The sequence below is a fragment of the Daphnia carinata genome, chromosome 4 (assembly GCF_022539665.2).
Source record: "Daphnia carinata strain CSIRO-1 chromosome 4, CSIRO_AGI_Dcar_HiC_V3, whole genome shotgun sequence".
Lineage (NCBI taxonomy): Eukaryota > Metazoa > Arthropoda > Branchiopoda > Diplostraca > Daphniidae > Daphnia > Daphnia carinata.
The window spans coordinates 2,905,107-2,918,927 of record NC_081334.1 but is presented as its reverse complement, the minus strand read 5'-3'; the positions used below and the strand labels follow the sequence as shown (position 1 = coordinate 2,918,927).

At 37.1% G+C, this 13,821-nt stretch overlaps 1 protein-coding gene and 3 long non-coding RNA genes across 6 annotated transcripts; all 4 read right to left on the bottom strand.

Annotated features, from left to right (window-relative positions):
- Positions 1 to 1,623: 1,623 nt before the first annotated feature.
- LOC130694864 (uncharacterized) lies at positions 1,624 to 2,374 on the bottom strand. The gene is made up of 3 exons (XR_009002175.1): positions 2,266 to 2,374; positions 1,950 to 2,082; positions 1,624 to 1,896 (listed from the first exon to the last, which is right to left on the bottom strand). It is a non-coding gene; the product is annotated as an uncharacterized LOC130694864 (long non-coding RNA).
- Positions 2,375 to 6,748: 4,374 nt separating this feature from the next.
- Positions 6,749 to 7,243, bottom strand: LOC130694858 (uncharacterized). The gene is made up of 3 exons (XR_009420939.1): positions 7,195 to 7,243; positions 6,997 to 7,136; positions 6,749 to 6,926 (listed from the first exon to the last, which is right to left on the bottom strand). It is a non-coding gene; the product is annotated as an uncharacterized LOC130694858 (long non-coding RNA).
- Positions 7,244 to 7,584: 341 nt separating this feature from the next.
- LOC130694850 (mitotic spindle assembly checkpoint protein MAD1-like) lies at positions 7,585 to 9,593 on the bottom strand. Its single transcript, XM_057517953.2, has 8 exons — positions 9,524 to 9,593; positions 9,225 to 9,334; positions 8,849 to 9,023; positions 8,561 to 8,781; positions 8,289 to 8,499; positions 8,040 to 8,230; positions 7,778 to 7,974; positions 7,585 to 7,698 (listed from the first exon to the last, which is right to left on the bottom strand). Exons 3-7 carry the CDS (start codon positions 8,877 to 8,879, stop codon positions 7,789 to 7,791), a joined length of 840 nt encoding a protein of 279 aa, XP_057373936.1. The 5' UTR covers positions 8,880 to 9,023; positions 9,225 to 9,334; positions 9,524 to 9,593; the 3' UTR covers positions 7,585 to 7,698; positions 7,778 to 7,788.
- Positions 9,594 to 11,816: 2,223 nt separating this feature from the next.
- LOC130694862 (uncharacterized) lies at positions 11,817 to 13,463 on the bottom strand. Of its 3 annotated transcripts, XR_009002166.2 has the most exons (6): positions 13,220 to 13,463; positions 13,030 to 13,131; positions 12,777 to 12,973; positions 12,585 to 12,719; positions 12,373 to 12,520; positions 11,817 to 12,279 (listed from the first exon to the last, which is right to left on the bottom strand). It is a non-coding gene; the product is annotated as an uncharacterized LOC130694862 (long non-coding RNA). The 3 variants fall into 3 exon arrangements; XR_009002164.2 differs by having other exon boundaries at positions 11,817 to 12,520; XR_009002165.2 differs by having other exon boundaries at positions 11,817 to 12,479.
- Between the last annotated feature and the right edge of the window lie 358 nt (positions 13,464 to 13,821).

The following is a 13,821-nucleotide window of genomic DNA, read 5'->3' as shown; positions in this document are numbered from 1 at the left end:
ATCTGTATCGTAATAATATAAACTAAATGGATTATTAATCTTTTTGCAGTTTGTATTCAATATCATGACTTTTGTTGTACTAAATATTTGTTTGTTTGAACTTTTTGAATCTACGTTCAACTAACAACGCTTTATGACAACTGATTGTGACAAGCTCTTTTTGAAGAAGATTGAACATATGGAATGTTTGATAACCATTTAGCAAAGGATTTCTTTTGAATGAAAAACTATTTTACAGAAGTAACATTCCCTGTCTTCAGTCTGTTCATATTATGGTCCCAGTAATCCTGGGAAACTGATCGAGCTAGTTTTCGTTATTTACTTGTATCATTTTTAAAGTCCCGGTGAACCATAAATATACTTAGATCTCTTTTATTAAATTCATTTGTTGTTCTTTTATCTAATTCCTTTACATCTGTTACATTTACATAGGGTCAATAAAAAGAAAATCCTGATAGTCGCCTCATCGCCATCGCCGTCTCCATCGCCGTCTCCATCGCCGTCTCCATCGCCGTCTCCATCGCCGTCTCCATCGCCGTCTCCTTCGCCGTCTCCATCGCCGTCTCCATCGCCGTCTCCTTCGCCGTCTCCATCGCCGTCTCCATCGCCGTCTCCATCGCCGTCTCCATCGCCGTCTCCATCGCCGTCTCCATCGCCGTCTCCATCGCCGTCTCCATCGCCGTCTCCATCGCCGTCTCCTTCGCCGTCTCCCTCTTCGCCGTCTCCATCGCCATCGCCGTCTTCGCCATCGCCGTCTCCATCGCCATCGCCGTCTTCGCCATCGCCGTCTCCATCGCCATCGCCGTCTTCGCCATCGCCGTCTCCATCGCCATCGCCGTCTTCGCCATCGCCGTCTCCATCGCCATCGCCGCCTTCGCCATCGCCGCCTCCATCGCCGTTATCTCATCGCCATCATCTCATCGCCATCTAGGGGATTCGCCTTGGTATTGTTTTGTTTTGTTTTGCATTCTAGTGTATAAGTTAACCTGTTGGCTGCCACGCCGTTTGCTCCTATTTTTTTTGGTAGTTGTAGGGACTTGGGCGCTGTTCTCCTCATGGCCATGGGGGGAACAGTCGCCATTGCGCCTAATGGCTTTATGCCATTAGGCGCTAGGCAATGCACCAGTAGGGACTTCTCTTTGTCGGCACGGTGAGAGATATCCTGGGGTGTGCATTCCCAGAATGGACTCTTTCACCGTGCCAGCCCGGGCTTGTCTTCGGACAAGCCCCACCTTGGTCGGGGATCCTTCGGACCCGACATGTAGCGACCGTAGCTTAAGCAACGTACGAGTTACATGGCGTGGCAGCCAACAGGTTAATTTAGTTAAGTGTATATATGTACTTATGTATGTATTTGTATGTATATATATTATGTCATCTAAAATAGTGGTGGAATTGAAGGGTGGAGGTGGGACAATAAAAACAATTTAAAATTTATATATTTGTTTTGTGTACTTCATTTTTAAGGTAGATGACTTATTAAAAGTCAAAAGATAAACTTAGCTTATTTTTTCTATCAACTTGTTTGACTTAAAGTCTAGCCATAGCAAACAAAAATTGCTACGAATTTTCTTTCTTTGTTCAAATTTACTGTCAACTACAAAAAAAACTAAGAATCTCAAAACACAATTGGCAAAGAAGGTATGTAAACCCAAGTTTTCAGTGACCAGCACAATGTGACAATGTGACTAGAGAGACTTGACTAGCCACTTAGGAAAAAAGAAATGACCAAATTCATCTTGAATCTTTCTCCGTTTCTTGAATGAGTAAGTAATCCAACAATGCAACAATGATACTGGAAGTTTTTCATTTACACTGATAATGGAACATCAACAGCTTTCCTTTCTGGCAAATGACTCTGTTGCCACCACGTCACACCAGGTATCTCCCAAAAATCTAGAAGTACAGTTAAAAACTAAACCATAAATTGTAAGATAGCCTACGAGTACCTTATGGAATCTGGATCTGAGAAATTTTGGATCTAAGAGATCCAGGTTGCACAGACTAGGATCCAGAGAAGAGAACAGATTGTTAAGAACTGCCTGCTGCAAGTAACACCTTTGGTGTCAAATGTGTAGTTGCCTAACAGAAATGAAAAACTGGGTTAAATCAAGCCATGCACCGAAGCGGTGTATTTGACTAATGGAGATCAAAAACGTGCTGGCTAAGTTAAGCAATGTTCCTCTTTTGAATAATTTAGAATGTGTTACACAATAGTTTACGAATGAATAGCTGCCATAATACCGTTAATGAAATTACTCTTACCTTTTAGCACAGATTCAACCCACAAAATCCAGGTCTAGGCACGGCGAAATCGACGGTAAAATTTCGAGAAGGAAGACGTTCATTTCATGCTTCCATCCTAAATCCGACGCCACGCGAAATGAAACAGCTGATAGAAATTTTGGCAGAATAGCTGACGTGGTGGCTATGAAAACGAATCGGAGTTAGCCACTTGTCCACTAGATGTCTTGAAAAATATGCATCACAGAATTATTTGACGTGTAAAACAGAAAAAAAAACAATGTTTTTTATTTTTATTTTGGGTAAAACGGATTGCCATAATATGGCAATATGGCAATCCGTTTTACATAAAAAAATTTTAAAAAAATGGCGGAAAAAAAAAAAAAAATCGCACTTTTTTCTCTTTTTTCTACCCGTAGCCATCTATCAGTCGGTTTCGTTATTACATGCATGTAAGCAATTTGAGTTAATTGTATCCCATTAGCAGTTAATTGAGTAGCGTGGCTGGAGAACAACGCGTGGCTGGAGGAACAATTGAAAAATGGATAAGATAATAAAACAAAAAAATGGTAAGTATAAACATTATTATATTGGTTTTCAATTATTAATTATTGTTTATTAGATCAAATTATGAAGCTGCAGGCCCAGTTATTGGAACAACACAAAATATTAGATAACAAAGCTAAGGATCGTAGGCCTAACACGTAATGATTCTATTTATTTGCTTTTATTCATTCGTGTTTTGTAGCTCAAATTTTGAGTCTTCAAGCTCAGCTAGGGGAAAAGAACAAATTGGAATGGAACAGTTTCCAAAAGTGAAGGAGGTTTTTCAAAACTCATCTCTAACTGAACGTGAGGATGAGTTGGCATTAGGCGAACACAGCCAGGTACCTAAAGTTTTCAAATAAGAATTCAAAATAAGTAAAAAATTTAAAAAAAAAATTATTTATTGCTTAGTTATTCAGTCCACCACCTGACAGTGTGTTAAATTTAAATTCTGTTAGTGCTGCACTAAAAGAATCGTTAGTAATAAGCTCATGCAGTGAAGGAACTGAAGAATTGTGGGACCGTAGTTGGGCTGAAAATGGGTGTGGTACAGAAACCCAGAAATGGCACAAGTTCAACATGAAACATTGATTAGTTACTTTTCGGTTTTTTGTCTATCGAAAAAGTATTTTTCATGCTATTATTTTGCATTCACAGATTTTAACGGGGGATCAAATCAAGTCTGGAAGTGTTACAGGATGGAAGAGTGAGCCTACAGATGAAAAAACACAGAGTGCATTACCGTAAGGTGTGAGGTAAATTAATAGAGTAATGCAAATTGCCTAATGAGAAGTAACATCTTGTGTTAATGAATCCAGTACAACAGCAATCCTTTATAGTTCTGTCACAGCTAGAAGCCTCAAATAATTCTGCTTCTCTGTCTAAAGAACAACTTGTCCTTTACGTTCAGAGTGTTGGGGAAACTGGGTACTTAAATGGCCCTAAAGATGTTTTAATTTTGCTGCTATTGCAGAGATGAACATCATACATGGACTCTTTAGGTATGAAAGGATTTTTCTTCAAATAATTTTGAATTTATGACGAAGAATTTCTCCTCCTTTTTGCCAACCAGGTCTTATCTACCAAAAAAAAATTTAACCAATAGGAAAGGATTTTCATGTACTGGGAACACAACTATCAACAATGCAACATTCTACAGGTGCTAGTTTATCATTCAAGAGCCTTATACAATGAAGTTAATCTGCAATTTGTATGTCCTTTCCCAAGCTTCCACCAGAAGTTGAATCTATAAGTCATGTAAGTTCCATGATCAACAATTGATGTGTTTAATGGTATTGTTTTTCTTTTCTCAATATAGGTTAATAGTAACATTGGATCTGAAAAGATTCTTGGTTGGGGCAAGACACTGAATAAATTGTATTGATTGGATGGATGACATGACATTGCTATACTTAATTCGGATTCCCCAGACGGTATTTGATATTAAAAAAATTGAAGTGCATATCTGGGCTCCCTTCTTTTCTGAAGCCCCGTTTCCCCTTGACTCATAATAAGCCCGTAGGGGGTCATGCCCCTACTGTACGGTATATATAAAAACAACGTATACCGAGGTTTGGAGGGCTCTGGCCGGAAAGGGGACGTGGGGTGCCGCTTAGTCCGATGATGTGTTCACGGAGGGTGACGTGGCTGCCCACAAATCCGAACTAAAGGTTAATCGCTCCTGTAAAAATGTTCCAAATCTTCAGCTCTTCTTCCGGCTTCTCTTAGCCAATCACCGGGTAATCTCCCCGGTGGGTCAACAAGGCAGTGTCTCCCCCTGCCTGGGTTGACGGCAACTTTTGAAAGGGCTATTGTGCCTTTTTAAAGTTGCAAAAATAATTGTAATGTGCAGAGAATTGTCAATAAATTTTTTTTTATAAAATGTTTTTTGCAAAATTTGTTATTTTCATTGTCTGTGTTCACACATTACATTTATCAACTTTTTTTTTATTTAGCTTGCTCATTTCACCATTGTTTATGCCACCTTTGATGATAAGCATTGTTTCCATTAGTTTATCGTTTATCTGTAAGCATTCATTTATTATTCAGGGATCGAACCCTGGATGTTCGGCATACCACGCCGATGCTTTACCAATGAGCCATGAATCATATAATGTCAAGTTGGCTTTTTTCTAGTCACTTGCGGACTTGCATTTACACTTTGAATAAAAGTGTAATGCAATACTACAATATTTATTTCTACATTTAGATATAGATTTTTATACATCTACTAAGGTTTGAACCCAGGGTAACAGTTATCGCAGCTGAATGCTCTACCACAGAGCTATGGACCTTAGGAAAGAAAAAGAAAGATAACCATATAGTTGTAAAAGACTGCATAAACATCCTAGACGATAACATATGATATGCGATAATAATAATTTTAAATATATCTCGTGGCTCAATGTTAGAGCATCGGCGTTGCACGCTGAATGTCTGGGGATCGATTCCCATGCCAGTAAAACAATATACAAATACAAAATTACTTCAGAAAATATCCATGTATTAGTGTAATAAATAATAATTGAATACTTACAGATAAACGATACAACGGTGGCAAAAACCATAAAAATGAATTGAGCAAGCTAAAAAAAAAAGTTGATAAATGTAATGTGTGAACAAAGCGAACACAGGCAATGAAAGAAAAAAATTTTGCAAAAAACATTTTATAAAAAAAAATTTATTGACAATTCTCGGCACATTACAATTATTTTTGCAACTTTAAAAAGGCACAATAGCCCTTTCAAAAGTTGCCGTCAACCCAGGCAGGGGGAGACACTGCCTTGTTGACCCACCGGGGAGATTACCCGGTGATTGGCTAAGAGAAGCCGGAAGAAGAGCTGAAGATTTGGAACATTTTTACAGGAGCGATTAACCTTTAGTTCGGATTTGTGGGCAGCCACGTCACCCTCCGTGAACACATCATCGGACTAAGCGGCACCCCACGTCCCCTTTCCGGCCAGAGCCCTCCAAACCTCGGTATATGTTGTTTTTATATATACCGTACAGTAGGGGCATGACCCCCTACGGGCTTATTACGAGTCAAGGGGAAACGGGGCTACGGAAAGGAAGGGAGCCCAGATATGCACTTCAATTTTTTTAATATCAAATACCATCTCGGGAATCCGAATGAAGTATAGAAATATCATGTCATCCATCCAATCATTACAATTTATTCAGTGTCTTGCCCCAAACAAGAATTTTTTCACATCCAATGTTACTATTAACCTATACTGAGAAAAGAAAAACAACACCATTAAGCATCTCAATTGTTGCTCATGTGACTTACATGACTCATAGATTCAACTTCTGACAGAAGTTTGGGAAAGGCCATACAAATTGTAGATGAAAATCATTGTATAAGGCTCTCGAATGATAAAATAACACCCGTAGAATGTTGCATTGTTGATAGTTGTGTTACCAGTATGCTAAAAATCCTTTCCTATTGGATAATTTTTTTTTTGTAGATTAGACATGGTTGGCAAAAAGGAGGAGAAAAGCTTCATCATAAATTCAAAAATTTTTCAAGAAAATTCCTTTCATACCTAAAGAGTCCATGTATGATGTTCATCGCTGCAATGCCAGTGAAGTGAAACATCTTTAGGGCCGTTTAAATACCCAGCTTCATCAACACTCTGAACGTAAAGGACAAGTTGTTCTTTAGCAAGAGAAGCAGAATTATTTGAGGCTTCTAGCTGTGACAGAACTATAAAGGATTGCTGTTACACAGGATTCATTCACACAAGATGGTACTTCTCATTAGACAATTTGCATACTCTATTACTTTACCTCATATCTTAATGGTAATGCACTTTCAGTGTTTTTCAACTGAAGGCTCACTCTTCCACCCTGTAACACTTCCAGACTTGACTTGATCCCCCACTAAAATTCTCTGAATGCAAAATAATAGCATTAAAAATACTTTTTCAATAAACAAAAAACTGAAAAGTACCTAATCCATGTTTTATGTTGAACTCATGCCATTTCTGGGTTTCCGTACCACACCCATTTTCGGCCCAACTACGGTCCCACAATTCTTCAGTTCCTTCGCTGCAAGGACTTATTATTAACGATTCTTTTAGTACAGCACTAACAGAATTTAAATTTAACACACTGTCAGGTGGTGGACTGAATAACTAAACAATAAATAATTGTTTTTTAAAATTCTATACTTATTTTGAATTCTTATTTGAAAAGTTTAGGTACCTGACTGTGTTCGCCTAACGCCAACTCATCCTCACGTTCAGTTAGAGAAGAGTTTTGAAAAACCTCCTTCACTGTTTGGAAACTGTTCCATTCTAATTTGTTCTTTTCCCCTAGCTGAGCTTGTACACTCAAAATTTGAGCTACAAAACACAAATGAATAAAAGCAAATAAATAGAATCATTACTTATTAGGCCTTACCATCCTTAGCTTTGCTGTTATCTAATATTTTGTGTTGTTCCAATAATTGGGCCTGCAGCTTCATAATTTGATCTAATAAACAATAATTAATAATTGAAAACCAATATAATAATGTTTAAACTTACCATCCTTTTGTTGTATTATCTTATCCATTTTTCAATTGTTCCTCCAGCCACGCGTTATTCTCCGTCCACGCTACTGAACTAACTGCGAATGGCATCCAATGGACTGAAATTGCCTATGCCAGTAATAACGAGTCTGAGCGGTAGATGGCTACGTGTCGGAAAAAAAGAAAAAAGTGTGATTTTTTTTTTTTTTGCGAAATTTTTTTTTTTTTTTTTTGTGTAAAACGGATTGCCATACTTGTAGTGTGGAGAAGATAGTCGTGTGTCCGCTGCTGATGTTGCTGGAAGGGATCAATGGCTGACTGTCGTCATAGGATGGAGAAGATTCATAGTTAATGTCCTTGCTCTTCCGAAGACGATCTTCGACGCGTTGACCCAGCTGCAAGACGTGAAATTAATTTATAAGGAAAATCAATTTATTTCACATCCACAAACCTTTTTAAAAAATATATTGTTACCAATTTTAAGTTCAGCTTGGAGTAAACAAGACTGATGGATAGGCAGATGAGTTGATAGACTGACAAGGGTAAAGCTCAACTGTGAGGGCAGACAAGAAGATGGGGATGAACTTTTGGTTATTGATGTGAAGCTGAACTAAATCATAAATGGTATGAAGATATGCACTATCCATAACCATCAGGCCGTCGCCAACGTACTAATAAGGAATAAAGCAAACAAATAGGAATTTTGAAAAATTAAAAATTGTATTGGCGAAATTACTTTAAAAGAGAGATAATCCGTTCTCGACTTGGAAAACACAGATGTGAGTTTAAAATTGCCGCATTCGTCATTATCCACCTGATAACCGAAAAGTTCAAATATTCCTCGGCGGAATTCAGAGCAGTATTTTCGGAACACTTCCTCCACCCGTTCGTTCTTCATTTCACTCGATTTGAGTTTTTCTTCTAGATCTGTTTTCAAAAAGTTTTTGAAGATATTTAGAACCTAGCTGAAAGCTACAATGATTACCTCTGAGACGTTCGGGAATACATCCTTGTTCAAAGTGATCTCCAACCAAAAGAGTAGGATTTCGGGTTTGATCTGCTTCCATCAAGCGAACCCTCTCTCGTAGTGATTCGTTCTCTTTTTCTAACTGAGAAAGCTGCTCTAATGTTTGGCGCCGAACATTATCCAGCGGATTGTTGGTAAAGTGGAGGATTCGGACGTCGAAAGCTATCCCCTAATTAATTGAGAACAGAACCTTGAAAGATTGGCATCGGTACAACATGCGCATTTAGTACCTTCGACTCGGCGATCTCTGATTGAGCCTTTAAATGTTTGATTGTCTGGTTCAATTCAGCAACTTCCTTCGTCAATTGTTCTTTTTCCTGGTTCAATTTGGTGACAATTTCTTCGTTAACCTTCGGCGTGGTATCGACTATTGAAACTAATCCACGATATTCCTCCAAAAGCCGTTCCAACTCATTGATTTGCTTGGTCTCCATTGAAACTGTTGCTGAGCCTTAATATAAAAATAGTTCGATAATGGCAAATGCGATTTGTCTTATGTTAGCTAATGAATCATATACCTCCAACTCGTGACATCTCATTTTCATACATTTCATTAATCGTACGGTAATGATCACGATCTTTTTGAACCACGCTTATTTCCTTTCGAGTTTCCTCACGCGGTCTTCAAGATCTAATTTTGTTTTCGAGACATCATTGAGCGGTTCAATTTTTTCCCGTAGGGTTAAATTTGTCCTATTACAAAAAATAAAAAAAAATAAATTCAAATATTGCTTCTAGAAAGATTGTTTTCATATTGATGAAATATTAATTTCTTCAATCCTCCCTATACATAGCCTGATACCACATTGTAAAGAAAATTAATTTTAGTTTCCAGCACTTTAGTTTATCACTGTGAATTACCATTATATTGAAAGGAAAATGTTAATAACTCACAGTATAGTAAACAGCTAAATGAATCTCATCAGCTTTGCTCTGTATCCAAATGCAATATTGAAGAATAGATAAGCTATTTGTCAGCAGAATCAATGCAGACTGGAATTTTACTGGAAAATAGTGAAAGAAAACTAATTAATAAAAAAAAATCATTCAGTATCAGCCCATCTATCAGTCACAAAATAACAGAAATGTAATTCAGCCCAATCTAGAAAGGAAATCATATTTTTTTGTTTTGTTTTTAAGGATGTAGCTCATCGCAAACAAAAATGACAAGTTAAAATATCTACATCAAATACCTCTTGCTCCGTCTGCTGGACGGATTAGCAAGTATCAGTAATGTTACATTAGCAACAAAGTTTTATGCAGGAAACCCTAAAAGAGACAAAACGAATAATTAAGTTGTATTCCCTTTTACTAATAAAAATGACTAAAACACACTGATAGTACATCATGTTTTAACCAACAATCCTCCAACAGGCTCCTATTGTTGCATACCTAGCACTTGAGACACAGCACACAGACCTATTCCTGAACCTCGAAACTTAACTGAGCACCTCTTGTGAAGATGGATATCATATTATGAAATGCCAGACAGTACCATCACAGCAGCTTAAGTTTTAAATTCATTATTGAAAATGTATCCATTTCCTGAAGTTTTAGACCAAGTAATCCATTATCTGAATTTAAAAAATTAAGACAATAATAAAACTAGACAAAAGAAGATATTTAGTATAAGACCAAGTTCTACCAGAGCTTCCCATGATTCATTGCGATACTCACGAATTTGTCCTAATTCTTTCTTCTCCTTCACATGTACATTACGAAACAAATCCTGTAACAGCATCTTTGAATCAATTATGCCATTACCTCCAACGCCACACCAAATAGCGCCATCTATGAAAAATGAATTAACCACTCCAAACACCATCTATGAGCGGATAAGCTGGTCAGTCCCCACGCCATCTATGGTCAAATAATCTTACCATTTTCGACGATATACAGGGCAAAAAGTCTTACCATTTACAACGCCATCTATGAACCAATAGTCTTACCATTTAGACGTCATCTATTAACAAATAATCATACCATTTCCATCCAATTTTAGATATTTAACTTGCATCGTATTAATAGGCACCATATCATTAGTCTTAATTACATACCAATTCGTTATTTCTTACATAAACGCATACTATTTTCTGTTTTTGTTTTTCTCAGCAATAAAAAAAACAGCATAATAACCAGAAGTAAATTGTTTTCAGACTGTTACCGTCATGGCTTACAAGTGGCCAGGAAACCAATTTTTGTGCTGAAGTCACTTCTAACCTAATCCCTATGCTAACTCATTCACTAAAAAAAGCAGGCATTACCGCTAAGGTAACTGCTTTGCTTGGCTGTATACTCTAAATATAAATAAATAATATAAATATACTCTTTCTGCTTGAAATTATAAAGGAATTACTGAATATTAATACAACTTTACATCATGGTAGAAACTTTACCATAAAGGCAGAATCATTTGATTTACGCTTACCGACATTCCCAGTAAAGTGGATGAAAAGCGTTTTTTAAACGTTACAACATAACTGTACGGCAACGCTTGTTCCCAAATCTCTTGCGTTAACTAAAACGGAAGAAAGTAAAATTCATTCAAGGATTCAAGTATCAATAGTTCTAGTGTGTACTTTCCTATGTAGACCAACTCTGTTCTAACTTAATGCAATCTTCATTAGTAAACCGAAACAGATCCGTCGCATTTTCGGTCAAAAACGAATTCGATTCCTTTCACCGACGCCAATGGGCCAGATACCCCCTGGCATCTAAATAGGCAAATCTAGTACACTATGTAACTTGTTAAGTTTGTTTGATGGTAGTTACAGCCAGTTCCTTTTCAGTTTTAGACCAATAACACATGATCACACATTTTCAAAAAGCAGAAAGTAATAACACTAGAAAGAAATTAGAGAACCTTTGTTTACGATCCAATTAATCCAGAGCTTCGTTTTTGCTCCTTGCGAATTTTAATTCAGACAGCAATTTTCAAAAATTGTTTTTTTTTTTTCAATTACTCTCGGCATTTCCAACGAACTCATCTGCTAGGGGCCAGCTGCGTATTTCACAACAACTTCAACATTAATTTGTGGATTCTATTGTGGCAAAAATTCATCAACAAAAAGTAACCTGTAGAAGTGAAGAATTATCATAGGAAGGAGCAAAACAGAATGTTAAGATCACCATAAGTATTACAATCTTAATCTTTCAAATGCTTATGTTCAGTGCATCTCAATAGTTACAACATATACATTCTAAATTACCTTAACAAGAGCTCTGCTAATCATGAGTTTACAACTGATCTTTTTTTTTGTAAACGTGGATTAAAACCAATCCTTCGAGAAATCCAGTTAATGGTGCCACCTCTAGAAGCACCGTCAGTATCCAATACCCTCTACTGAAAGAATTTATCCATAGCAAACACGTGCACGTACCACACAAATTGCCCTAAAAAAAGCAAGAATTTCTTCCCAGACGCATAGCAACAATGAATCAAAAGTTCTAGAACTTTATCCCAGCTTTTAGATATTTCCTCAATAGATGTCGTAATATATTCAATATCGTCATAATCGATCAATACACCATAAAGTATCAAGAAGTTGAAACGCCTGCAAAATAATTTGAGATAGGCATGGTAAGTTCCAGAGATGGCGCTGTCTAATCGTCAGTTTGCTTTCGCAGTTTTCGCCCGCCAGAGTGCTCTGGTATATTGAGATTTTTAAAGATTGGCGCTTTTAAACCTGCCAAATACGGAAGCCTACTGCCGATGTGGTACCGAACAGCCGCAACGCCATCTATGAACTTAACATGCGGAGCTCAAGTTCTTCAGTGCAAAGGGTACCTCGTTACTATTGGTATACTTTATGTTTTGACTGACGTTATTTTGCTATTAATTCATTATGATGTTTCTAATACTCAAAGTACAGACCTTCAGACGTATAACCAAGAAGACTACATCAGGTTGTTGATGAATTCCAAGGTGTTGGGAGATTATAACAGAAAGCTGTCAACAACATGAATAACATTCGAACTTACGCTCAAAGTGAAAATTAATAAAGATAATAAATTAATAAAATTATTTAAAATTTTGGTATACCTACGGTGGCCCCTTTGATATTTGCCACAACGTTCCTTATATGCATATGGCTGTGAAACCGACAATACGCAGTGCCTGAAGGAGGAGGTCAGCGATCAGCTAGAGGACTTATGAGTAAAAAGGAAGTGGAAAAAAACAAAACTAAAATCTGAGACCAAATTGCAAACCATATCAATTAGATTTCCAGTAACTAGTTTATCATTGTGAATTACCTTTTAGGGGATGGAAAATGTTTACAACCCACAGTATAGCAAACAGCTAAACACAGTTCATTAGCTATAATCTCTATCCAATTATAGCCTTGAATAACAGATTAGCTATTACCCATGTAACAGAATCTATGCAACCTGGGAAATATAAAAGTAAGTAAATAAAATGAATTACACAAAGTGATTTTGCCCTACCTAGAAAGGAAATCATCCAGTTTTTTAATGATTGCAGGCTCAAACCTCAAATAAAAGTACGAAAAATGAATAGGTGAATTGCCTATACAAAATACAACTTTGAATGGCTACTGTCCGACGTCACAAGAATATCATGTCAAATGATAAATATCAACACAGTGAAATGGTGTGTCATGGGCTCGCTCCCCTTCCATGAACTAAATAAAAAAATGTTCAACATCTTCATTCAAAACATTTAGCGTTAAACATATACTTCTGCGTAAACTCCTAATTTGTTCATTATTCCAACTGTACAGTTTAGACCATTTCAGTTTTCAAGGATGTTACATCAGCAACTCACGTCCCCTCAGAAACCCTAAAAATAAAAATAATTAGTGTAAAAAAAGAGCAATCAAGTTGTGTTGAATTTACTAAAAGAAAGGAGTAAAATAATTTCATGTTACTTCAGCTAAAACCTTCAGGTCTGTCAGAGCTTCTATTGTGCACATCTCGCATTTAAAACACACCAGACACCACGCAGACCTATTCGCGAGAAACTTGATCCATATTCGCCTAGCTAGTTGTAAAACGTGCATGGTGAACACGTTCTAGAAACAAAGAATTTTTTCGAACTCCTGCACACGAAAGTGTGAGAAATAATGCAAATTACTGATCCAATTCCAGCCTCCTAGTCCTACTACCACGCTATTCACGGGAGCCTGATACCTAGCATGCAGCCCTTTCCAATATCACTTGAACCTCGTCTGCAACAGTTTTCAGCGCCTCTTGTGGTGGCGAACAAAGAATTTGGGCTTTCCCCTATTGTTTGCCTCAACATCTGCTAAAAAGGACACATCTTACAATTGGTTGAAGAACACAGATATTCCCCTAATTTTTGCCCAAAAATATGCGAAGAATAACGACCCTTGGAATTCTTTGGGCTAAATTCATTGTTGAAGAATTATTAAAATAAAACAAGGTTGCCATTAAAAATTCTGTGCAGGATTTCAAAAAAAAAATTACCGAAATAAAAAATAGGTACAGTCCGTCTATAGCAAAAAGAGGG